The 26,838-nt window shown below is 46.1% G+C and overlaps 2 protein-coding genes across 5 annotated transcripts in view; one reads left to right on the top strand and one right to left on the bottom strand.

Moving 5' to 3' along the window:
* Nucleotides 1-26,838, bottom strand: part of SORD (sorbitol dehydrogenase) — a 341,031-nt gene that overhangs the window by 298,139 nt on the left and 16,054 nt on the right. The window lies entirely within an intron of this gene.
* Nucleotides 1-26,838, top strand: part of CSNK1G1 (casein kinase 1 gamma 1) — a 108,000-nt gene that overhangs the window by 69,811 nt on the left and 11,351 nt on the right. For all 4 annotated transcript variants that reach the window (XM_061447396.1, XM_061447395.1, XM_061447398.1 and 1 more), the window contains 7 exons: nt 8,255-8,406; nt 14,946-15,180; nt 17,229-17,314; nt 19,392-19,476; nt 21,619-21,767; nt 23,289-23,393; nt 26,567-26,674. In XM_061447396.1, coding sequence (XP_061303380.1) covers nt 8,255-8,406; nt 14,946-15,180; nt 17,229-17,314; nt 19,392-19,476; nt 21,619-21,767; nt 23,289-23,393; nt 26,567-26,674 — 920 coding nt within the window. The remainder of the gene's footprint in view (nt 1-8,254; nt 8,407-14,945; nt 15,181-17,228; nt 17,315-19,391; nt 19,477-21,618; nt 21,768-23,288; nt 23,394-26,566; nt 26,675-26,838) is intronic.

Below are 26,838 nucleotides of genomic sequence, written 5' to 3'. Positions count from 1 at the left end.
TAAAATTATATACTGGTTTGGTCCTTCTCTTCAGGTGTGGTGTTATGTGCCAGCCGCTGTGACGCTGGAACAAGAGGTTGCTGCAGAGGGTATATTGATACAAAATCCAACAGTAATGTGGAGAATTGAGTACACTCATTTCCCTTGAGCCCTAGAAATGGGAATTCAGTTTCACGAAACTTGCCAAAAAAGCCATTTACTGTGGTGTGCTTTATTCTTTCATCTTTGTCAAGAATTGAACCAATTTCACTTGACTGTACTTTACTCACTACAGCTAAAAAACTGCCTGTGAATGGGTGTTTCTGGGTACATTTCCAAGATTCTGGAAGTCTTCCTGCAGCTTGGCCTTTCCATGAGCGCTGATTCCCCTCCCAGTACTGTTTTTTCTAGTTTTATGAATACAAATGTGAACATCGTCTTGGTGCCCTCTCTTCAACTGCTGCTTTCTTTGTGTATCTGAAGAGTAATTAATAGAGTCAAGCCAGGACTCTGTTTCTGTCAGGAAAGCAGCTTGTGCAGCTCAAGGAAAGCCAAATGCCACCCGTTCTAATAGCACAGCGCTCATGACAGTTGTTTTTTCTGCAGCTGAAGTAAAAATCAAATCATTTGGATTTTTCCCAGCAGCAAGAACAAATATGTTCTTCCTTCTGTCCCTCCTATGGCTGTTTTTCTTCTGTTCCTTTTCCCATACCTTTTTTTTTGCAGATTCAGATACTAACAAGTTACTCAAAACACAGCAGGGATTCACTGCATCCTGCATATTCTGAAAAGATGCACAAAACATGCTGGGTTTCTTGAGGGAAGCTGGAGTCTTGGAGTCTGTGTGGAAGCCACGTTTTACTTGCAGACTCATTGGAGGTGACAGTAGCTCTGTCTACTCATGGCTTGTACACAACTGTTGTACCATTGTATGCCAAGTGTCATCCCTTCCCATTAACAGCTTGCCTTGCTCTGCCATCATCAGGGGAGAAGGTATAAATCCAACTTGTGATGTTCTCCCTTGCTTTATTTCCTAGTACCTCCTGGGTTCAAAGAGTGTCTGAGCTGTGCCTTTTCCGTGTCCAGGGGCAGGGAAGCACCTTTACCTGCTTCTCCTCCATCTCAGCAGCGGCTCTGCACCCTTTTCACCTACTGACAGAAGGTCCTGCCACAGCTACTTCTGCTGGGCAGTGACACCAGAGCATTTAGCATTTGCTAGCAGGGAGATGATTCACTGCCCACCCAGAGCAGGAAGAAGATGTGAGAAGCTCGCAGTGGAGAGCCAAGTGTCTGACAGCAGTTGGAGCAAACGGAGCAGGAGGATGTTTGGGGGGAGCATGAATAAGAGGAGCTCATGATGACTCTGTAAAAGGGCTCTGAGGAACCATCTGGAATAGGGTGAGCAGTTACGGAGGAGATAACTAGAATAAATGGGGCTGGGAGCAGAGGAAGCCAGCACAAAGGCTGGTCAGGGTTTCAGGAGGTGGCTTATTTACTGGCTGCTGTGGCAGCCCTCTGTGCTGCTTGCCTTGCAGGGCTTTGGGACTGGTTCTTGCTCAGTGATGCTCTGCTGGGAGCCCCTTCTCCCAGAGGAGCCAAAGCCAGCAGTGACCCAGCTGCCACCCAGGCAGCATTGCAGGGAAGCAGGCAGGAGGTGGTCAGATGCTGCCAGATGCTCTGAGCAGGTCCGATAGCTCTTCACCCTCTTCAGGTGAGAGAGGGAAAGCTAAAGACTTTGAAACCACAGTATCACAAGTCAGGAGAGCAAGGAAATTATTGAGGAGCTTTACAGTCATAAGCCGGCTGAAAACACTCATGATTCCTAAGCAGGCTGGTTATCTCCAGTATGTCTGTCAGAGCAGTGGGAAGGGAGCTGCCACAGCCCTTGCTATCCTCCAAGAGCAGTCACCACTTTTAGTCACTACTAAAGAGGGTTAGTGCTCTAACCCTCTTTCTGTATGTGCGTGTTTTCGTGTGCATTGGGTCACCTTGCTATTTTTAGGTTGTTTTCCTAATCTGATGGCAGTTCAAGGTTTCTAAAGTCTTGGAGTGGTGGCAAGATTGTGGTGGACCCTGTGCCATCACCTCTTCCACCTTCCTGCTGCAAGTGAGTTGGTGCTGGAGTCAGAAGTTGCCTTTTCTCCTTTGCATCTCAACTGCTGGGTGTTTTCTCATAACAACCAAGAGAAAATATTCTCCATCATCTCAAGTCTCTGTCGTTCCCCAAACTCCTCCAGTTAATGTTGAAGGTGAAGGGCTGTATTGAAAAGCTTTTGCAGTCCTACTTTGAAATAAGACGTCTGAAACATATGCAAAGACCTTTAGGACAACTTTATTCCAAGTAACAAGCCTATCTTAACTTTCCTTCCCTCTTTCTACTTTTGAAGCAGATTATTCAGAAGCCTGAAAGTTCAAATGAGCCTTTTGAATCCCAGATGTAACCTGTGCACCAGCATACTCAGGTGGATTTAAACCCACTATCCTGGGGTATGTTTGAACAGGTTAAAAGATGAGACCTTGGCCCAGTCGATGCTGATAGCAAAGCTTCTCTTTGAGCCAGGATTTTATTTGGATTTGCAAATTAAGAGAAGGGTAGATCCTCATTAGTGTAATCAGCTCAAATGGGTTGACTACTCTAAAGCAATTTGTTTAATTTGTTTGGAACATGTTTAATTTTAGCTATGGATGTTCCGCACTCGCACAGTTGCTATTTGTGCTGGTGATGGTGTCATTTTGTGTGCTGTGATTTGTAAAAATAAACTTTCTGCTCTGAATGAGAATTTTGTGACAATCTACCTCCCATTCATCAGCCCTTTAAAAGCACACAGAACTTGTAGTACACTCATGCTGCTGTCATGTCTCTGCATCCATTTCTGTGAGGAATAGTTCTTGCTGCTCACAGTGTCTGATCTGCGGTTCCTCAAGTGTCTCCTCTTCGCAACAGAAGCCTGCATGAAGAGAGGTTGTGAAGTTCTTCTGTTATTCTTCCTCTTGAAATCGAAGACCTCAGCTTCTCTTTATCTGGCCACACTATATCTAAGGGCAGTGGAAACCAGTTTCTCATGGGAGCAAATAAAAACTGGTGATTCAAGAGCTACCACTGCTGTTCACTTTTCACAGGTTGTGCTGTCTCCTGGCGATTTAGTGTACAGGGACTTGGCTTTTGCACCTCCACTGATGCAGGTGCCACATGTAGCTTCCTGCTCTTGCTACCTCATCCCTCCTTGTGTGTATTTTGGGCTGCTTGCTGTTGCTTGAGGTTTATTCATAGCCTCTCCCGATGCTCATATACAGAGCATCAATACATATTCTCTGCCACAGCAGATGGTTTCCGCTTCCCGAGCCTTCCACGTGGAGCAGATGCTGCAAAATCCAATTTCCCTTGGGCATAACCTTTGATTGGCATCTCTCTGCCAGTTGCCATTTCATAACAGGTCCTGGAAAAGGCTTTGGAGTCTTTGTATGGCTTATATGTCTGATGCCTAGACTAACGTGGCTTGTTGGAGTATCCTGGATGTCTGACAAGTTATCAGAGTTGTTAAGTCGTGCTGTAAAGCCTGTGGCAGCAAGACAGCACTGCTTGCATCATCCAGAATGCTTGATCTTGCATGAAAATATGCTGAAAGGTGTAGTTCCCTGGTGTTAATAGAGCTCAAATGAAGCTTTCTTGAAGAGCAGTGCTCCTGCTGTTTGTTGCTGGGGACTTGGAGCAACCTGCTCTAGTGGAAGGTGTCCCTGCCCGTGGGAGGGGGGTGGAACTGAATGAGCTTTAAGATCCCTTTCAACCCAAACCAGTCCATGATTCTCTGATTCTTGTGTTCAAGCTCAAGCAAACCCTTTGGGTCCTTTCAATTTATTGCTCAGCCACATGAGCCCGGGGAGGCAGCAGGACGGGTGAGGGTGGAGTGGAGATGGGACAGTCCCTTTTGGTGGCAGCCCACAGGAGCAGTGAGAGCTTTAACACCTTGGAGAGCCCGAGGCTGGAGTTGTGTGTCTGTTCTGAGCATGGTGGAAGCAAAGTGGAGCTTTAGCTTTGATGTCTGCATTTGCTCTCATTCCAGCGCGATGCTTTAATCTCCAAAATGCAATGCTGGGCTTTCACTGTGCTCAGCTTGAATGTTTTCCAAGACATCACATTGCTGAAATAGCAGTATTTGCCTGTGAATTCCAGTGCAGTGATCAGCGTGTGTATTGGGGTGATAACCTTTCCATGAGAGCAGTGGTGGAGTGAGGCCTTTTACATAGACTCAAAGCCAAATCACTCAGCAGCAAGTCCAAAGCTTTTAAGCAAACTTAGAAGATTTCTGCTTCCAGCAGCTTTCACTGTAAGACACTGCTTTTTCTCCAAAGGAGAAGTTGCACGTGTCGTGCCTGGATTTTCTTCACTTAATGTGTTGTCTAATGCCATGGAGCAGTAATTTGTTTTGATGTGATTTCATACCTTAATTGCATTAAACTGGTCACGGTTTGTATTTCAAGTGTTGAGTTGTACCTTTGAATCCTCTAGATGAGACCTCTGCTCTGCCTCTGGCTTTTCATCCTGCACTCTTTGAACCCAGAACTGCTCATCTACAACAGACCGCTCCACAGCACTGTGGCTTTGTTTGACCTTTTCAGTCCTCTGCCGACACAGTTCCTCACCATTAAAAACCTCAAGTTTGAGTGCCCAGACAAAAGATACCTTTTCCTCAATCAATCTCTTTTGTTGGCAGTGTCCTTCAGAAGTATTTACAGATCTAGTGGTGATATTTGTGGAGCTCCTGCAGTTCACCATGGCAAAGCACTCAGTGGCACCAGGACACATTTCTTGTTGCTGAAATAGAGCCAAGCTACACCATGAATTATGCAGATGGGCTGTGATTAAATAAAATTTGATACAGATTTTCTTAGGCTGCCCCTTTTTACTGTTAATAAGGTCCAGAGAACCCAGCCCAAAATCCTCTAGTGGCGTCTGCCCGCTTGGATCCTGCAGGCAACAGGCACCCTTTAATATCTACATCAAGGTGACAACTTCCCTTTTGAGCTTTGCCCCTTCTTAAAATGATGGTAAATGTTGATCTGTGTTTGAGTGAGCTGAGGGTGCATTGTCTCGTGTCCCTTCATTTCAGTAACTGGTGTGGAGCTGAGGAGCCCTGGCTTGGGCTGGGAGGCTCCACAGCAATGCTCCTTTGGGTCCAGAATAGATGAGCGATGTATCCTGGGTCTGAAAATTAGATCTATGCTACAGCATTTCTCTTCTAGCAAAGCCAGTAGGTAAGTTCTTGAGTGCAGAGCTGGCAGTGTTGCCGCTGAAAACCCTCAGGGAAAAATCAAACCCTAAAAATACGCCTGAAACTAATAATGGCTTCTGTAGGCTGGCACTTCGGATGCTTTTTTTAATGTTCTTTGGTACAGCTTCACCTTGTAGGAGCTCCCACCAAGAGCAGAGCCTTGCTGATGTTTAGAGCTGAGAAGGGTACTCCAGCCTCTTGCTTGTATGGTTTTGAGTGGTTAAAGCTGACTGAAGGAGTTGGGACCCCAGAGAGCACTGAAGAGTTGCATTGCTGTTGCTTCCTTCCCTCCATGAAATCCCCATCTTTGAGTCTTGCTGCAATTTATCTTCCTGGTTCTTAGGCCCAGTAGGAATTTAATTGTAATTGCAGTGCTGTCTCCTTACCAAGTAAGGCTGTATTAATACCTTAATTAGCACACTCCTAATCCGAGCTGTTTCCTTCCTCATCTGCACTTTTCAAGACCGTTATCCTGACGTAGTACTTGTGGTACTACTCACTGTGTGTGTATCTTAAATTAGTACTCACTGTATTTGTATCTTAAATTTGCAATGATCTCAGTTTCAAACTTTTCATAGAATATTCTGTTACCCTCTTCCATCATTCTCTATCATCCTTGAATTATTCTCTAAGAAGTAGAGATGACAACCTTGGTATTAGAGCAAATTATGTAGATAAATCCTCACCTGATTTTACTGGAAACTCAGTGGCTCACCATGAGTTACTTTGAGAGCTACTGCAATTACTTAAGTCTTCAGCACTAAGCTGAGGGCATTAAATTATCATTTATGTTGGTTTAGGTATATTTGAAAAAGGTTTTGAGCTGCCTTCATTTCACATCCCATCATTTTTTGGCTTTTGGAATTGCTTCGGTGTCATAGAATCCCAGCCTGGTTTGGGTTGAAGGGACCTTAAACTCATCCAGTTCCAGCCATGGGCAGGGACCCCTTCCACTAGAGCAGCTTGCTCCAAGCCCCTGTGTCCAACCTGGCCTTGAACACTGCCAGGGATGGGGCAGCCACAGCTTCTCTGGGCACCCTGTGCCAGCGCCTCAGCACCCTCACAGGGAAGAGCTTCTGCCTAAGAGCTCAGCTCAGTCTCCCCTCTGGCAGGTTCAAGCCATTCCCCTTGGCCTGTCCCTACAGGCCCTGATGAAGACTCAAACCATCCTGTTTTCTTAGATAACTTAATTGCTGTTAATGCTTCCTAAAACACAAGGTTTTGTTAGGAACAGGAGCCTCCTAAAACCAGGATGGGTAAATGTTTCACACAGGATGTAAAGCTCTGGTTAGACTGGGAATTCCTGCAATACTCTGTAATATCTCATGAATGCATCCTGATGACTGATACCTAATATGATTCCCCAAGCCTGTGAGTTAACAAGATTAAAGCATCCTACAGTAATTTTTGTCAAGCTGCACTTTGTTCTTTTTGACTAATAGGTGGGAGCTAAGTTCTGCAATAGTTAAGCTTTAGTAATCTCAGTGCTGCATTTATTGTGTTGTTGGTGAGTTGGTGAGCACTGTCGGGCAGATGAACGAGGCTTCCCTAAATCCGTAGTAGGACATGAAGTTATTACATTGCTGTCACCCTCCAGCCTGAAGTGTTTCCCTCTTCTGCCTCCGCCTGTGCTGGGCCAGGCTGTGAGCACACCACAGAGCCGGTACAAAGTCGAGCAGTTACACAAGCAGTTTAATCCTGGTGTCTGATAATGCGTGAAGGGGGTTGCTGTTTTTAATATTGATCTGTCATGTAAATATAGGTGTGTGCATGCACTTGTGAAAACATGCTATAAAAGTTATAATCACTGTGCTCTTGGGCCCCGTGCTGTTTAATTCACAGACTTCTGTGCAAAAAAAGGCTTTGTTCATAATAGTGCTCCCCATGCTGAGCCTTTACAGTGAATAACAGGATGTTGTATTTTGTGTATGCAAGCAAGGATGTTGTTTTGACATAGGACAAACCCAATATTTCAAGACAAAATCTTCCATTGCATTTTGGAACTGCTTATGAGATGTAGGCAGGAAATATTTGTTTTAAAAGTGTTATGCAGCTTGATAGTGATGCTGGGATATGGGGCTAGGTATTGACTAAACAAATTTGTGCTTGGCCCTGCACAGAATTCCCCTCTGTGTGGGCCAGGCTGGCTTTTCTTTTTTGCTCAAAGGGTAGTTTGAGGAGCACTGTGCAGCTCAGGGAGTGCTCAGACACCAAAGCCGGTTTGTTCCCTTTTCTTATGGTGCTTTCAGAAAGCTGATCCACACAAAAAGCCACCATCAGTTGAGTATAAATATTGCATACTCTTGCTGGGAAATCTGTTGCTGAGCTGTTAGGTGGGAAGAGGTGGTTCTGGCTCCTACCAGTTGGGTATTGAGAGTTTAGTGTGTGACTTATAGCAGAATGCTTTGCACATATGCTTTAATGACTGTGATCACTTATTTTTACATGGTGATGGGTCAAAATGTAAATCTTTGCTCTTTTTGAAAGGAAAACAACTGTTTTTTTTCCTTTCTCTTGAGTAAACTTTGCATAAGGTTGTGCTGAATAACAAGAGCTATGTATTATCCAGGTTGAAAAAGCAGCCCTTTTTGGGACATGCTTCATTTTGTGCAAGGAATATCATCTTCCTAACTGGTCAGACAAGTGCCAGCCCATGTTCGGGGTTGTGCTCTGCCTGGTGGTCAGTGCAGCGTAGGGAACTCCGTGTCTTGTTCTCTACATCCAAGAGTTTAACCTGCCAAAGGCAGATGCTTTCATGTGGTCATGTTATTGCTTTGAAATCTATTTCTCTATTCAAAGGTGCAGATGAGCAAAGCCTGCACTGATTTGGCCTTTGGTTCATCCACAGTGCGTGCTGAAACTTGTTTGCTTGCTGGGTAACATCAAACAGAAGGGACACTGGAGAGGTAAAAAGGAAAGGCTTTGCCCAATGAAACATTTACATGCAGGAGGAAGGGTTTAACATTGCCCTGTTGGCTGATTTCAATTCTTTCCTGTTCTTCCAGCTGAAGGGCTTCCCCAGGTGTATTACTTCGGACCGTGTGGAAAGTACAATGCCATGGTACTAGAGCTGCTTGGTCCTAGCTTGGAAGACCTATTTGACCTCTGTGATAGGACGTTCACTTTGAAGACGGTATTAATGATAGCCATCCAGCTGGTGAGTAACGCTGGGCAGGGCTCTGCCCACAGCCTCCACGATGCTGACTTGTGTTTATGTCAGTCTTGGGTTAGCTGAAGGATGGGGTTGGTGCAGTGCAAGTATCAGGGTGTCTGCTGGTTGGAGAGACTCTCGTTCCATTTTAGAATTGCAAAATGGGACCTTAAAGCTCATCCAGTTCCAACCCCTGCCACGGGCAGGGACACCTTCCACCAGAGCAGCTTGCTCCAAGCCCCTGTGTCCAACCTGGCCTTGAACACTGCCAGGGATGGGGCAGCCACAGCTTCTCTGGGCACCCTGTGCCAGTGCCTCACTACCCACATTGTGAAAAATTTTCTTCCTTGTGTCCAACCTAAATCTACCCTCTATGTCCATCTTAAAAAAGAAAGCTTCTCAGGTTTGAGAAGAGCTCGCTCTTATGAAGGGAAGGTCACAGTATGCTTATGAGCAAGCTTGCTCCTTGCGTAGCAGAACCAGTGAAGCTGGATTCCAATGGACTTGCATCCTGTATTCCCTACACACCCCTGCCCCAGTATCTACCCCAGCTCCCTCCCTCTGTTTGGACATCCCCAGAACATCTCATTTCTTACCCACTCCCCAGGACACAGGGAGCACAGCACCCTCCCACAGTCCTACCAGTTCTACCAGTTTGCTGCTACCAGGCTGCTCACAGACAGAAACCTCTCAGAGCAGTGGGAGCAGAGCAGTCCTTGTCCAAAATACCAGCATTTGAGATCTCTGCTTTGGTCAAATTTGGTCAAAATTGACCAACAGGTTTAAACCACTAACAGTTGGAAAGATACTGGCAGCATCACAGAGCCTCTAATTTACCTAAAAAGGGAAGGAACCAAGCTGAAAGTTGGAGCTTGCATTTGTGTTTGCATTAAAAATGGACAGGCTGAAAACTGAAGGTACTAAATGTGATGAGTGAATTTCCGTGAGTCCTTAGGGCCAACAGTTACCATTTCCATTTGGCTTGCTGGTCCCTACCTGTGGTCTGCAGGCACCCCAGAGGCACAGCAGAGGTGGGACTGTATATTCGTATTACCAGCAGATAGAAGTGCTAAAGGAAAGAGAAGGTGGTGAGGGAGTGAGGAACACAATCCTTTCTAAATGAACCGAAGCTGGCCACAGCAGAAGCTCAAATGGAAAATTTGAGACTTCTTCAAATGGAAAGTTTTAGATTTCTTCTTTGCAGATGCAGAAGTTTGAGCAGCACCTGCCTGGTAGCGGGTTCATGAAGTTGTTGTCCTACGGCTGAGTTTTGTGGGGTTTGAGTGTTCCTTCGTCAGTGGAAAACCAGTTTATAGTATTGGTTTTTATTAAATCAACTGTCAACAGATGACAAAGCCTTGGATATAGCTTGTATGGCCTTTTGGTTGTAAAGGTGTAAAACATAAAGATGTATTCCCATGTGACTGCTGGAGAAATCAGGATTGTCATAGCAGTGTCCATCTGCCTTTCACTAAGCTCTGTACTTGGATGGTCTTCACTGGTACCATCTGCTGATCCTCAACCAGCCTGCCAACTCATGTAGACAGTGCTACCACTTTGAGAAACAGATACTTAGGGTGGTTCAGGGGCACACCAAAAGCAGTCACAGAGGAGCTGGTGTTCTCCAAAAGGAGCATGCAGTGCTGCTCCTCTTTCCATGAGGAGATGTTTTAGGACCTTCCCAGTCTTCTCAGGATGACATGAATTATCAGCTTGGAACATATGCATTTAAGGAGACAGATTTAGCATCTTTAGGTGTGCCCCATCTCCTTCCCTGAAGGTTTCCTGGGAGAAGGGTTCACCTGGTCCTTGGAGACTGGTTTTCTGACAGGCTGGCACTTACTGCTCAACTGGAAAGAAAACCCTTCATCCAGCCACAAGGCTTTGGGGGAAATTGTCTTGGATTTCTCTTAGTTCCTATGCTAAATTGTTGCTGTCCCTGTGTCGCACTCCAGTGTGAGAGACACATCAGAGAAAGAAAGTTTGACTGTCAAATTCAGTGGGTTTGCCTCCATAAAATATGCTCTGCTCTTGCTTTTGACTTGCTTAAGCTGCTGTATTTCTAACCACAGGTGTGAGGAGATGTAAGACTTCACTGCCAGAATCCAGTGTGATGCACAAGCAGTGTTTCTCTTCTCTGCTCCTTGATATGCCTGTTAACAAGCCTAGTGCCCAGGGAGACCTCCAGAAGTGTGAATGGCCCGGTACCACACAGACAGCAGAGAGGAGCACCCTGCCCTGATGCAGGGAGTGAGGGACAGCTCAGCACATTGCAGAACACCGTTGCTCTGGTTCATTTCCCACCAGAATGCTATCAAATAAAGCAATACTACTTGTCTGGGAGGCTCCTCTGCAGCACGGAGCTCAGGGAGCTCCCAGGAGAGCATCCCAATGCTCGAAGTCACCTTGGTGCTGCCTCTCCTGCCTTGGGCTTGATCCTCTCCGAAGGAAACATCTGCCATGGATGTCTTTGCACTTGTTGGAGCAGCAAGGCTGGTGGGATGTTACGTGCCCACCCCTTTGTCCCCTAGATCTTTCTCAACCTCACTTGCAAATAATGATCCATGTGTCTTTAGGAGCATCCAGTCCAGCCTCTGCTGTTTGTGTGCTTCCTTGCCATTGCCTGCTGCAGGCTCAGCTTGACAGCAGCCAGCTGCTGCTTTCAGGGTCCCATTTAGCTGCCTTCTCCCCCCTCTCCTTCTTTAAGCCTGACTGAACATCTCTGACACATCTACATATGTGCTGTGTGCTGGAACTAGGCAGGAATTTGGGATGTGGTGTGGTGGCACTTGGTCTCCTGTTTTTTATGTACAGTGATCAATTTTTAACCAGGGGCATCCCTGAAAGATGTTTTTTAATACACAGACATGCTTGGCTGGTCTTACTTAGCTTGGTAGGTAGCAGCATCTCAGGACTGGGGTTGATCCTTTAACTCTACAGATGTTAGAAGAAAGGGAAGCCCTGTAGGAGAAACAAATACATTGTCATTGCTCTAAGGAAAGTTGCTTGTGAGTATGGGAGAATTTAAACATGGTTTTACGTCAAAAAGACTCTGCTGGCTGCGGGAGATAGAGACTGGACGACAGTGAGTCTTCAAAGAGAACGTGGTCTGGAATCTTTTCAGTTGAGATGACACAGTAGGAAGGTCTGCCTCAGCAGGGGGATGAGCCACACAGCCCCTCCGGTTTGGCAGTAGGCTTGCATGTACTTCTGGTGAGCTGCATTGTGTCCAGAGCTGTGGCAGCAGCTTATCAAGACAGCGTGAGTTGAATCAGAAGTACTCTTGGTCTGGTGCACCATTTCATACCTCTCAGTGAGAACCTGCATTGAAGGAGTCATCTATATTCCTTCCTGGTCAAAGTCTTCCAGTTGTGTTACTGCTGTAACTTGAGGGTCTCCAATGCTTCACGTTGCTCTGCTAAGAGCATCAAACTGGAACTGCTTCCTCCATCGTCTGAGTGCAGCCAACTAGATCAAGCAGTTGTTCCTGAACAAAGCAAAGTTTGCCAATTAAAAATGTTCACTAGCATCAGTCCCTAAAGCCCATAAACTGGAAGTCATCGGTTTTATAAGGAGTAACTGTTATTTTCACCCTTGCTTTAAGTGCTTGCTGTTAGGTCCAGTGTGCCTGGCACTGGGCAAATACTTGCAGCTGCAATCTGGACCAAGTCACAGTGAAAGGTTTTTTGACTGGTGACCATTAAATCATCTTGTGTAACAGACACCACACCAAAGCAGGCTTTAAACAGGAGGAATTCTTTCTCGCTGCTGATCTGATCTATATTCAAGCAGGTGATGGTGTAGAAGGGTTCAAATTTATCAGAAGAGTCTAGAGATGGGGTTGCCATCAAGATCAAGAAATACCTTTTTGGGGGAAGAGAGTTCATTACACTTGCTTCCTTAGCAAGAGAAAGGAAAATAAAAGCATGGGTTGCTTTGCCATCTGGTTAAATGTCACAAACATCCTCTCATCTCCCAGCTGCAGCACAGGGGTCCTGCTGCCTGCTTGGGGGGGCTCTCCCCTCCTGCTGTTTCTCTGACATCTGACATGGAGATTTGTGGCTCTGAAGATGGACTCTGCTGGCCATGGCCATGGAAATCCTGCTTTGATTTGCAAGCAGAGTCTCCCACCCACCTCTAGTATTCTATGCCCTATGGTAAAATGCCCATGTCTGTTCTTATTAAATAAGACAGGAGATGTTAACAGTGCTTCACAGTCACTGTTTTTCCAGTGTAAAAGCAGTTACAACAGTTAGTACCAGTTCCTTGCAGTGGTTTCTCTGTCTGTAGAAGAAGTAATGCATGGACATTAGAGCCTGTAGTTCAGTCACAAAGGAGTGGACATAGTGTCTGCAGCCACACATTTCTGGAGTGGGAACTCCTCCTCTCCTTCAGCTGTGCAGTGGTTTGAGTCAGGCTGAGGGTGATGCAGTCTCCAGCACAAGAAGCCACAAACAGAGTGAATGTCTTGTCAGGGCGAGTAAAGCACAGACAGGAAACATCATTCTGACCTGGAGAGCATCTTTCAGCCATCCTTGGCAATGCGCAGCTCCAGCAGGACATCCTGAAGCATCCAGGCAGGTGCAAATAAAAGAAAAGGAATATGAAAGACTCAGCAGCATCTTTGTGCCTGTGGTGGAGGTGAAGTGGCTGTCCTGGCCAGTGCAATTTGCTATGAGTTTTTAAGGAACAAATGGTTTTTCAGGCTGTTGGCCATTTCAACAGCTGAGCTCCTCTGGTAACAGGGACAAATTCAATGAGCCAGCCAGGCTCTGTTTGAAAGCTTGTTGTGTATGGAGAGGACAGGAAATGCTTTGTTCCAGTTTTAAGGGTTGCATCTTAATTTAAATGGCCTCCCGACATACCTTTTTGTCTTCCAGCACTGCTGTGTCCTGTAGGTGATTCAAAGCTGAAGAATGACTGAAGTGCAGAGCATCTGCTGTGTTCTGCATCAGCCCAGAATTGATTAGGAATAATGGCTGTTAGCCCTGAAACCCATTTTCTCAGCACAATGAAATAAATCATTGCTTAGAGGGGAGGGGAGCGGCAACACATGCTGTTACCTTCCTTGAAGAGCCTCTCAGCAAGTCCTGGTTTTTAAGACTGGTTCGCCTGCAGTTTTCCCTGCCTGCTGCCCTCCCGGTACAGCAGGTTTCATTTTCTGAGGAGTGCTGCCCCCTCCTGCCTGTTGCCTCTTTCGGAGTGCTGGAAATGCAGCAGGTTTTCCTTAGGAACAGGCTATCCGTGTGCAGGAGGTGCCGAGCTCCTGACAGCATTGACCTGGTGCAGACCCACTCAGGAGCCAGGGACTCCCCGCAGGGAGCTCCCGCTGGTGGCTTTCACCTTAGATGCTCCAGCACGATGGTGCGGCACTGACCTCTGCAGACTGACACTTAGTGCAAAATGGGGAGTCAGAGCTCTGCAATGGTCTCCTCACGCTGCAAACCTGCAGACAGGGAGGCTCAAACTGCCTTCCTAAGGAAGCATCTTGCTTAAAACAGCCACCATGCCCTACAGTGCGCAGGGCAGCTGCAGCCCAGGACGGCCACAAATGGGGATTCACGTGGTTTCAGTTAAACCCTAAGAAGGTAATAAATTAAATGAAATTGTGAGTTATTTCCAATTGGAATAATCTCTTAAGTTAGGAACTCAAAGGAGAACTGCTTGGCGACCTGTCCAAACTTCACCTGCAATATATTTAGTTTCAAAAGCAAGATTAGCCAGGTTGGATGAAGCCTTGGGTGACATGGTTTAGTGTGAGGTGTCCCTGCCCATGGCAGGGGGGTTGGAACTAGATGATCTTAAGGTCCTTTCCAACCCTCACTATTCTATGATTCTATGATTAATGATAAGCATCTGGATGAGGGGTGTTGTTAGAGAAGTAGTGACCCTCCATCAGCTTGGAAGTGGGATCCCCTTTTCCCTTCCCTTCTCTGTCAGACTGCCAGAACAAAGTGAGTCAAAAGCTGGAAAATATTCCAGCTATTCCTACTTGACAGCCGATGAGGTTGTGACTTTTAGTCAGCATTGAGGATCGTAAGGCTTCTACCTGCCCCATATCCCCCTCCATGAAGAATCTGGCATGTCTTAAGACAACGTATGGGTCGAGGGAGGAAGGTGGTAAGACACAGAGCAACAAGGGACAGCCGTGGGCATGGGAAGAGCTCTTGGTAACCAGTTTAGTATGTTTAAAATCAGTACAAAAATGCTGCTGCAAGTCCCCATGGCATCATTCCAAATGCTGTGTCCTGGTGGTACTGTTTCAGAAACAGCCTTTCTGTTTTCCTGCGGACATTTCTGTAGGATTCAAGTCAGGGAGCACTGTATGGTAGCCACAGAAAGGAGGGGGTGACAGATCCCTCTTCTTACTCCATCAGAGGAGCTCCATCCAGTTCCAAGCATAACTGCTGCCATGGTTCTTTCCATCTGTGGTTGTGTTTCTGAGCTGAGGGCTGGTGATGGGTATCAAAACCTCACAGCCCCGTTAGCCAGGAGAGCATGGGGGCTGCTCTGCTTGCAGGTAACTTTTGCTCCTCGCTTTGCAGATATCTCGCATGGAGTACGTGCATTCGAAGAACCTCATCTACCGAGATGTCAAGCCTGAAAACTTCCTTATCGGCCGGCAAGGCAACAAGAAAGAGCACGTCATTCACATCATAGACTTTGGATTGGCAAAGGAGTACATTGACCCGGAAACCAAAAAACACATACCTTACAGGGAACACAAGAGCTTAACTGGAACAGCCAGATACATGTCCATCAACACTCATCTTGGCAAAGGTCTGTGTGGTTGGTGGGAGCTTGCCATGACCTCCAGTGGTAGCTTGGCTTACTATGGCTCGTTCCTCCCCTTTGAGCTGTTTGTAAACCTCTGCCTTTACAGTTGTGAGGCTTTTTCTTTTCCCCTTTTGCGGGATTGAGACAGCTGAAATGTTGAAAGCCTCATAATTATAGTTTTTATTAGGAACTAAATAACTGGAAGCAACCCAGCACTGATAAAAGGCAAGTAGGCGGGTAGTAACTGCTGCACTAAATGATGACCAAATAGATTTTTATAGCACAGCTCTGTGCTGAGCTGTAGAGCATCAAAGTAACCAGGACCTTCAGTTATGGGTGTTGAAGTTGGATGTTCCTTGACCTAATAATTGGTTGGAGAAAATTACTGATTTAACTCATTTTAAACGTGGCTTTCATTTCCTCTCCTCACTGCATTCTCTCGTACCAGAAAATTACATTTCTGTGGCTGAAAGGCAAAAAACCTTATTAAATGTTTATATTCACTTAAACCCATAAGAGCAGTAAGATAATGGAATATTCTCTGAGTAGCCTCCCAGGTATGTGATGAAGGCATCGCTCGCATCTTGTGGAGAGTTCGGTCCCTTTGGGTGTAAGGAGGGATAAGTCCAACTTCTAATCTTGAAAAGGCTGCTGAAGGGTCAGGAAGGGATGGAGGAATGAGCAGCTGCAGTGAGAGCAGGCTTGGATGGAAGGTAGATGTGGAAGAAGATGTGTTTGCATTTGAAGTACACCATGTGCCTTCTGTAGGACCCATTTCTCTGCAGGTGTTGCAGCTCAGGCCGTGGCTGGTGCAGGGAAGAGTCAGTCTGGAAGGCTGGCTGCTGGCTGCTGATGTGTGCTGGGCTGGGCTGGGTCTGCCCAGAGCAGCTCCATGGGGTGGCTGCTTTGCTGGTGAGACCCAGGTGGAGTCAGTCCCTTCACGTTCCAGAACAAAGGAGTCTTACTGCCATTTTCCTGAAAGATGAATGCACTCAACCATCTTCCTGAGCAGTTCATCTGCATCGCTGCACTAAATTACCTAGGACATTCTCTTGGGTTTTATTCCCTTTTTACAGCTATATCAGGGTAACTTGCAGGAACTGTCATCTCAATTCCTTCTGCTGAGTTTTCTCACCCCCACCATATTCTGAGGATTAAATTTGCTGCTGGTGGAGAGCCATGCTATGCCAAGCGCTGCCACCTTGCAGATGATGCAGCATCGGGGACAGCTCACACACAGTTTGTCATGGCGTGTGGGCTGGATCTGTCCCAGCTTGTGGCCATGCAGCACGTTATTTGTTTAAAATTCAGAGGAGAGGAGGTTGCATAAAATCAGCCTGCAAGCTCAGCAGACCCCAGTCTGCATGATGCCGCCCAGCACAGCAGCAGTCCTATGCTGTTACACTCCACATTTGTTGTTCTGTCTTATATCCTCCCATGGGTTTTTTTTATACATTTTTGTTAGCTGATGCTTTTTTCCTTTGGCTCGAGGCCTCTTTTTTTCTCCCCTCATTTATAATCATAACATCTGCATGGCAACAGCAGTAAATGTTTCACGAGGAAAAACAGTGCTAAAGGAGCTATTTTTGATCTGCTCTGCTGTGATGAGCTGCAGAAGCAATTGAGAAGGGATTGCCACAACAACATGGTAGTTCCCTGCAGCTGGTTGCAAGCATCCCTTGTCTGTTTCTATGTCATTCAGAGGAAATAACATCATCCAGCACCACATCACAGGTGCACCCTCAGCACTGGCAGTCTGGAGAACTGGGGAACTGCTTTATTCCTCCTTATTCTTCTCATCCAGTTCACCTAATGCTGGGCAATGTGTCTTACAGCTCCCATGTTATTTTATGCCTTCTGTCTGATCTTTTCTTCATGTATTTTATGGGGTTTTGTAACAGCTTCTAGATGGTTTTTCACGAGATCTGAGCTATAGGTAGCAAGTGAACTTCCCTGTGATAACTGTATCTTGGAAGTAGGTGTAACTACTGATCAAGTCTCAGACCCATTCCTGCAGCTGCAGCAATAATTTGTCGTCTCTTGTGTTTTAGAGCAGAGTCGTCGAGATGACTTGGAAGCCCTTGGCCATATGTTCATGTATTTCCTCCGAGGCAGTCTGCCCTGGCAAGGATTGAAGGTAGGTTTGAGCTTTAGCTTGTGCCCTTTGAAACTTTGTCTAGTCTCTGCCCAAAGGAGAACCTGGTGGGGAAACATTTCCAAAAGTCAGTCAGAAGCACTGTCCTCTCCTCTGTGTCCTTGAAGCCCAAAAACAAGGCGTTAGCTTTACCTACAGGAAAGATTTTAAGATAGAAATATGTTACCTGTTGCTTCAAGTTGCCATTAGCTGAATGGGTACACATCTGGAGAGAGGATTGAGCAGAGGCAGATGAGTGGCTGGAACTGGGACAGCAGTGAGAGAGCTGTTGAGCTGTGGGAGCAGCTTTGCTGGAGCATGGAGCTGCCCCGAGCTGGGGTGCGACTGGGACACAGTGGTTGTTTATGAAGTCCTGGTTACAGCACACAGTCCCCCAGCTGCAGCTGTGAAATGTGGTTATAACAGGAGCAGTTTGATGGGTTTGCATGTGCAGATGGACTTCAGCTTGAAAAACGGGTTTTCAGGCAGAACTATGGAGCTTGGCTTCCCTCCAGAGGCACTGGACATTCAGTGCTTCGAAGTTTATGAAATGCCATGTACAATGTGGAGGGCTGCAAGCAATTGAATTACAGCATCTGCAGCTGACATCCGTCAGCTGAATTAGCTAGTAGTAAGTCATTTGCTGGCTCTGAAGCTGTTGGTAGCTGCACCTTCACTCCTCCATCACTTTCTTGATGATTAAGCTACTGTGTTCAACTTTGTAATTGCAGTGAGTGAAGGGATCGAACTCAATCAGGTTAGGAACAGGTTTATTAATGAAGACAGTAACTCCTGTTGGTACTGTTGGAAAAAGGAGACAAGCGTTTGGGCTCACAAGCGGCTCAGCAGAGTGCTGCTATGGTCAGTGGCAGTGGCTTGTGTGATAGACCTTGTTAAGCTGTTTTGTCACCATCTATCCAGAGTTAGTCTCAGCTTAGCCTTATTGACATGTGCCAGAAATGTTGGTGACAACTCATAAAAGCAAAGAAAGACTTTATCAGGCATGAAAATAATTGTTGAAAGAAATCAGAACCTCTCTGACTTTACTTCACACCTCTGTAAGTATGTTATTCTATTACATAGCTTGTTTCTGGCTTGGTTGACCTCATCTGCTTTAAATTAATCCTGTAAATTATTCTTAAAGTAATTCCAGGCTTAGATAAGGTTCTACAAAATTTGCTCAGTTCAGTGCTGAACTTGTTAAGAATTAGTTGACCTCTTCTTGAAGTCCTTGCTCCAGAACAAACACAGACTCTTCAGCTTGATCTTCACTCTTCTAGGCTTCCCCAGCTTACACGTTTGGTGTATACTGTCAGTGCTGAGGTCTTGAGAGAATATCTTACAATGCTAATGATGCTGCTGCCAGGTCTGACTGGCATGCTTTAAGATAGAGGCGCCAACAGGAGCAGAGTTCTCTGCTTCAGGGGGATGTAGTTGGGAAATCTAGCTGAAGCTTGTTTCATTTTCTTGGTGACCAGATGTTTAGTCAGTGCTGCCTCGGTGATAGACAGTTTGGGGGTGAAAGGAGAGGCACTATGGGAGTAGATGGGATTTGGGAGAAGCGTGACTGATGTAAACTAGTTATCTGTGTGATTGCATTCTATTGTACACAGAAGTCCCAAATTGCTGATGCAATTTATCTACTTTTATGGTTGGTTTTGAAGGCATCTTGATTGCCGATGGCTCTAAGCCCAGGACAGAGTACTGATGTGCAACTATAATATATGCAGCTTTGTTTTCTTGTCCCATGCAAGCTTTTCTATACAGTCCTTAGGACTGGGCTGATAAGAAATTAGCCTTGTAAGACACTAACAAGTGTCCTTCCTTTCAAGTACTGAAGATGTTTCACGTGTCCTTGGATATTCTTTGCCGACAGCACGTAAAACGCATAGTGACAGTTACAACAGGGTGAGATAATATTCCTGCTAGTGTAGTCTAGGGTGCAGCTCAGTTACAAGTAACATCTTCTGATACCACCCAGAACTGGTATTAAATACCTTGTTTTTCTTCCCATACAGCATGTCGTTTATCACATGGTTGAACTCTTTCTCCACAACTGTTTTGTCTTTGTGCGCTACAGGCTGACACCTTAAAAGAGAGGTATCAGAAGATTGGGGACACAAAGAGAAACACTCCGGTTGAAGTTCTCTGTGAGAACTTTCCAGGTAAAGCCCTGATGGAAACATTTGAGTGAAGTAGGAGCTGGACATATGTTAAATATGGTGGTTCTGAGCTTCTCTGGCAAAAACTATTTGGATGATGTGTATCCATTATGTTGTTCCTCAAGCTGGCAAACAACTGGAGCTGCTGCTATAAATGCATGCAGCCTGAGGGGCTTGTGGCTGTGGCTTAAAATGAGCATAACTCTTCTCACCATGGAGGCTGGACAAGGCTCAAGAGCCTCATGTTCCTGCTTTGCTTATTGGCTTCTTTCCAAAAGGGAGCCTCACTGTTTTCCCTCTCCCACGTGACTGTGTTGGATCTACTGAGTTGATTATATTGCAGACTGAAGGCTTTACAGGTATTAAAACTGTAGGTGGCCAGCTTAGGAGATGGGATGGCGTGTCTGTCCTTGAATTCCACCTTCGGACAACAGTCTTGAGCAGAGTGTTATCAGATGCTTTTGAGAGTGTTACTAAAGATGTTCTAGCCAAGCCCAACACCTTTTCTGCAGTTAAACAAAAGTTCAGCTCGGAGCTAGGAGAGCAGAGCACAGTTAAAGCTCTCCCTGGTACCCTGTGACCTACCCTGTGGGGTTTGGTTTTTTGGAAATCGTGAGCACCCAGGTCCCCACAATGAGTCCCCATTCCCATTTTGTCACATTGCTCTTTTCCAGCATGACAAGCAGCAAGCCTGGAAGGGGATTGTTGTTCATTTAAGTCATGCTAATTCCCCAGATGTAGTTACATCCCAAATCCACCTGGTTTTGAGCAAAACAGCTTCAGGTTGGCTCTTCTCATCTTTTTCCCCAGTACTGCTTTCTCAGAGCTCGGTCACACCTGCAGGTCTGGGCTGAAGGGAGATGAGAACTTATTTCTGTTCCTTTCTTACCTGAAACCTCTTGGTCTCCACCCTTCAGAGATATTAGAGGAAGAAGAGATTACCTTTCTCCACCTCCTTTTTTCCATGTTTTAGCTCCATGTGACATGCAGGCTGCAAGCCTCAGGCAGAGTTAAGTATTGATGAGCAATGCTGCTCTTTGTTTTGTTAGCTAAAGGCAAAATCCATGCTGGTGTATCAGCCATACTGCAGTGCACAGACTTGTGCCTTATACCGAGCTCTGCTCAAACATTCTACCTTGGCTTAGGGAGAGCTGGGAAGGGGCAGGACATGAGTTACCAGGGCTCAGTCCTCTGTGCATGCAAAGTACAACCCAGATGCAGGAAATCCATTAATTAGCTTAACACCAAACACTGTTCTGTGTGTGCCAGGCAACCGAATGTTGCAGCCTTCCATTCGAAGTCTTGTTCTGAATGGTCAAGGCTCTGACTGATGTAATGATATTGGGCAGCACAGAGCTCTGGGTAGCCAGACCTGGCTGTTGCTGGAGCTCACAGGGGCCACAGGGTGCCCACCAACATCTCCTGCTTTCCTTCCCAGATGACATTCCTGCAGCTATTTTTAATGTCTATGTGCAACCGTACACATGAGCATCCTGTTGGCAGGTTCAGTGAGTTGGCATTTATGGTGGTTTAGTGTTTGTTTTTACCCAAATATACAGAGTAAAACTTGTGGAGCTCAGATCTGAGGTGGAGCAGCAGCTCTCTGGAGCTTAGGTGGGACTTCCATTTTTGCTTGAGAAGTGTTTGGATTGATTTTACTGTTACTAAACCCCACTATTTTTATGGGAAACGCCAGAGGTAGCACTGACAGCCCAGACAGTTCTCTCACAACGTGATGCTTGTTGCTAAAACACAGACCTTGGTTTCTAACAACTTGTTCAGAAGATTCAGAATAAAAGTAGACTATTATTAGACATTGGGCAGGGCGGGAGGGCTCTGGAAAGCTGAGTGAGATTCATTCAGCAATAGAAGACTGTTGAGTAGGTCACTGATGGTCAAGACTTATGGGATATCCTCAGCCTCTGTCAATCCGCATGGCTCATCTGAACCTAGCAGGGCCAGGACAACTCATGTCACTGGTGATGCAGCCCTCAGCCCAGCTTTAAGCCTAGTACCATGGGAAAGCCTCGTTGGAGTTAATGAGCACATAGTTCCAGTGTGTGTGTTGGTTTTGAGAGGCTTGTGAGTGAAGGAGCTCACGTGTGAGCAGAACTGACGCTGCTGCTTCCTCCCCCTTTCCAACAGAGGAGATGGCCACGTACCTCCGCTACGTTCGGCGGTTAGACTTCTTCGAGAGACCAGACTACGATTATTTACGAACCATCTTCACAGAGCTGTTTGAAAAGAAAGGCTACACCTTTGACTACGCCTATGACTGGGTTGGCAGGCCAATTGTAAGTTGTCTGTGCAAAACGCAGGGCCTGGCCTTCCAGGTGCTGCTTCCCACCACCCGGCTCTTTGTGCCTGAAATCCAAATTAATACCAGTGAGCTTAGGATCAAGTCTTTCACTTCTTCTCTCTAGCTAACATGGGCTCAACATAGTGAGATGTCCTGGTGTGGTGTTCAGGGGGTTCTTGCAGTGCCTTGAAGTTTCCCTGAGGGGCAGAAGGCCCCTTCCGACCTCTTTGGACTTGCCCTGGTGGGAATTCAAACCTGATTTTCCCACTTGTGGCAATGAACGTGACTAGTTTTAATTTCCTCTAGTCTAGCAGAGGATTTGAAACCAGTATCTAAAGATATCCATCTTGAAGCAGGAGAGTGTGCTTGTGGCCTCAGCACTGAATGATGGAAGACCTCTAAAATGGTCAAGTTCTCACCAAGCCATATGGAGATCTAGGCAGGGCGGTGACAGATGCTTGGTGAATAGTAACAGCAAATCAGTTCTAACCACAAAAGATCTCAGGGCTTACCCTACTCTGGAGGCTTGAGCCAGCTCTTTATAGTGCATTAATAGGAAACGTGGGAGTAATCAAGCTCCATTTAGCAGTTCCCTGACACCAGATCATGACCGTAATCATGATCTCCTTGCGTCAATTCTATTCTCAAAAGCCATTTACACTCAAAAAAACCTTGGCCAAAAGATGTGTCATGGGGAGATCTGATTGAAGAGTCCAAAGCTCTGCTGCTGGCTGCTTGTCGCTTGTGTTCTGTGTCATTCTGCTGGTGGCCTTCTCGCTAATGGCCAGTTACCACACACTGGCAAAGGCACCCATCAATGAATTGCCACTGGTGCCAGATCATGTGCCTTCAGTCCTAAACTGGGCACCATTACTGGTGATTTACCATCCCAGCTATATTTAACATTACCCATGTTTACTGCATCGACAACAGTTCATTTTCCTAAGACATCATTCCCTTTGTGAATCATGATTTTTCGCCTCATTTTTGTTTAATTACAAAGGCAATTGATAAAAAGCACCTTGTAAACCAAGCATGATGGTGCTGACAACTGCAGTGGTTGCCATGGAGATTCTGGTGTTGTGAGCAGGGATTATGACTTTGGGGAGAACAGAGCAGATGAAGCTTTTATTTTAACACGTCCTGTTTCTATGCAGGCGTGATTTTTAGAAGTAGCAAGACGATGAGATGAGGAAAACAAGTCCGTGTTTTCAGTTGTAATAATCTACGTGAGACACACAGTATCTGACACCAATACAGGGGCTGAACTGTATCTTTTTTATTCATTTTTACACAAGAAATTTGGTGCTGGTGTCCAACGTCAAATCACGTGTGCACCAAATCGCAGGGATTTTAGAGCCCTGGCTTTAAATATCCTTGTTTTGATGTTTTTCTGCTTCTGCCTGGTGGGAGCCAGCCTTACAAGTTAGATTTGCACATGGGAGCAAACCTGGTGGGAGAGAGTGAGGAGCATTTTCAACATGGGCTTCACCCTAACAAACACCTTCTTTTCCAGCCTACTCCAGTGGGATCTGTTCATGTAGATTCGGGGACGTCTGCAATAACAAGAGACAGCCACATCCATAGGGATCGGCCATCACAGCAGGCCCTTCGCAATCAGGTGCGTTGCTCACAGCTGCTCAGCCCTACCTTGTTTGGCACCTCTGACTTCCTCTTGGACCAGAGCAGTAGGAGCCATGTGCCATTAGAGGTGGATGGGGCTGACTCACCTTGGTCATGGCACGCACAATTTCTGCTTCTGGAGACTGTGATTTGAGCAGAATTTTGTTAAAGCAACAGGTTGCCAAATTACTGTATTGGCCAGTGGAATTTCTCAGGATCCTGAACTAAGTGGAGTACAATTTGGAATGGGTCCTTTTTCTGTAGTGTGTGGGTAAGCTGTTTAAGTCAGCTGTCCAGCCTGGTCAGATTACCTCAGCTACCTGGCCACAACATTCTTTTGGGAGCTTTTACTCACAGCATGTAGACAGTTGTGGTGATGGCAGCCTGCCCCCAGGTGCCCTCTTCCCATGGACCATGCCTTAAGGATGTGCGTGTCCCCTGTACTCCCAGTGTATCCTTCTCAGGGTGTTCAGCTGACAGTGTGTTGCAGAGCATACACGACTGGCAGAGTAGGTCCCCTTGGGGAGGTTGGGCATCGCAGTCTGGATCAACTGCCAGGTTTTGAATATGAATTTCCCCATTTTTCCTTTCTAGTTGTAATATCTTGTTGGTGTTGAGAGTTTGGATTTTCTGTATTAACAGAACTGAGCAGAAGTTCAGTAGATCTCCAACTGCCGGCTCCTAGCTAGAGCTGTTGGTGCTCTTACTTCCCAGTGAGTGGTTCTGGGCTCGCTCTGCTCCTCTAACCGCTGTGTGCTGTTCTAGCTCCTTGTCTGCCACCTCTGCTCCCACTCAGCTCACAGAGGCTGGGGTTTGTGAGTGCAGATCCAAGTGTAAGACGTAATAACCTGTCTGGGCTCAGCTTCCCTTGTTCCATGTAGCTGGGCTGTGATGGTAGAGCAGCTAACATAGACTAGACTTGATCTCAGGCCATCAGCTACAATCAGGATGAACACCCCTCTTTAGAAGTGTTGCTTGTAGGAAGCTGGGTTGTTTGAAGCCCATGTGCTGTACTGTATTTATGCATGCTGATCAGTGTGGACTGGTTTGGGAGTACTGGTAAAATAATCTGCTTTAATATATTGCCTGATTAATACATTAACACCACCACCCCTTTTTTGGGTGGCAGTCTCTAGTTGCTTTGACCACAGACCTTCATATGAGGCATCTTGTTTCCTTTAATGGACAATGATGCCTGGCTTCATTTTCAAGCAGGTTAGTTCACAAATGTAGTATGTCACCCAAAGAAGTCTGTCCTAGTCCCAAAATATTATGCAGGCAGCTTCAGTCCATGTTCTTCCGAGCCTCACAAATAGCCTTGATGCTGTAGTGCAGCTCTTGTCACTTTTTCTTACCTAAACATGATTTAGGATGCTGATGCTGAATTATTTAATAGCCAAACAGGCAAGGGAAATCAGTTTCTTCTCACCAAAACACGAACAACTCTCTTCCAAAGGATGTTTCTTTCAAGCACTGAGCAAATAGTTTCTCTAAAGGAACAAGCAGAAAAACTAAACATCTCAAGCAGTGAGTTGAGGACATGGGTTTGGGTCAAGTGACTGTTTGATCTCCAGATTTAATGGCCTTAGTTTTGTTCCCAGGTGTAATAACTGCCAATTCTCTTTTATAATATTTGGTTCCCAGTAAAGATGCTAATAAAAAGTGTTCTTCTTTTTGTAGTCTTCCTTTAGGAAGTGAAGATACTTAACTGTAAAAGACAGATGCCAGAGACAGACTGTTCATCAGGGACTGTAGAGATAGGACATGGAGTGATGGGTTAAAACTTAAACAGGGGAAATTCAGGTTAGATATAAGAAAGAAGTTCTTCCCTGTGAGGGTGCTGAGGCACTGGCACAGGGTGCCCAAAGAAGCTGTGGCTGCCCCATCCCTGGCAGTGTTCAAGGCCAGGTTGGATGAGCCTTGGGCGACATGGTCTAGTGTGAGGTGTCCCTGCCCATAGCAGGGGATTGGAACACTTCCCTTTTCCTTTCATTTCTTTCTTTCCTTTCTGTTACACAGTGGCACTGCTCACCCGTGGTGGCAGGGAGTAACACAGACCAGGGCTGGGCAAGGGCAGGGCCTGTGCACCTCTCCTCGGTTAACTACTCGGCTTCACTGCTGATAACCTGGGGTTTATTCACTTGAGCTCTTGTTTCCTGGCCAGGACTGTGGTGTCCCCCAGGCCCATGTGCTCTGGGGACTCCGCTGCTTTGCCCTCTCTTGTTCAAACTGATGCTTCAGCTTTGAAACATTTGCTCACATTTTTCTACAGCATCCAGGGAGACACCTTTTAAATGTGTCCCATCGGTCACTTCAGGCTTCACTAGGTCCTCTGCTGTTGGTGTGAGGCTCACACACATCTTCCCACTCTTGGGAGTTGTTCCTCCAGCTGGTTGGTGGGGTTCGGTTGGGCTGAGATCCTCCTGGTCTTAGGTGGACTCTGGATGTGTTGTCATCAAAGCCGGGTGACCTGTAAGGAGCTTCACTTGCAAGTGCAAAGTGGTTCCTTTAATAAAACAGATACTATTCTAATAATTTAGTTGCCTAAAAGTTGCCTCTGTTGGGGGTAAAGAAGAAACTGTTGGCAAAAGTTTCTTATCTACTTTTCTGCAGAAAACCAAAAAGCCCCCAACCTTCCCTCCAGTCACGCAGGTGTGGTGGATGTTTCCTTCTGCACTGGACAGGTGAAGCAGTGTGTGAACCTGGCTTTTGGTGAAATAAAACGTCCCTTTGTTTTATGTTGTAAATTTGAGTTTAAAAATGCATATTTAGGGAGCTGGAGCCTGTGTATCTGATCTTGCTGCTGTGCCAAGTGCTCTGGGGTGTGTGACCTGACAGATATAGTTAAACATATTGTCAGTGGGTTTATTTCTATGCTGAAACCCATGGAAATGAAGCCATGTAAAGAAATAACTTCCTGACTAGATCTGACCTTACTCTTCATTTAGCAGCTAGAGGAGAAGAAATCCACTCTGCAGTAGATTACCACAGGCACTGCTCAAGTCAAGTATGAGATGTACTTGGTAAAGAGAAGTTTTAGCCCAGCTAAAAGTTAAAATGCCTTGCTTTTTGCAAAGAAACTAACTTACTAACACACACCCTTTGTTTCTTCCCCTTGTTCACCTTTTGCTCTCTGTTGTGTCTCTCTCGCGCTTCTGAACCTGTGAGCAGGCGTCATCAGATCGCCGAGGGGAGTGGGAGATCCAGCCAAGCCGGCAGACCAATACCTCGTACCTGACATCTCATTTGGCTGCAGACCGGCATGGAGGATCAGTACAGGTACCTCTGCCTCTTGATAAAGGAATTGTGTTAAATCCCCTGAATTTGCCTCAAATTGCAGTAACATCGTGGTCAGAAGAGGGATTTCCCAAGCTGGTTTGGTCCTGTCTGGTACACAGCGCTCAAGCCAAGTTCTGTGGGACACAAGCTGTGATGTCCAACAT

Source organism: Pezoporus flaviventris, unplaced genomic scaffold (assembly GCF_033815535.1).
Source record: "Pezoporus flaviventris isolate CSIRO_AGI_PZ_B2104156 unplaced genomic scaffold, CSIRO_AGI_Pfla_v1 ptg000006l, whole genome shotgun sequence".
Classification (NCBI taxonomy): Eukaryota; Metazoa; Chordata; class Aves; order Psittaciformes; family Psittacidae; genus Pezoporus; species Pezoporus flaviventris.
The sequence above is the reverse complement of the archived record's forward strand: the minus strand, read 5'-3'. Positions and strand labels throughout refer to the sequence as shown.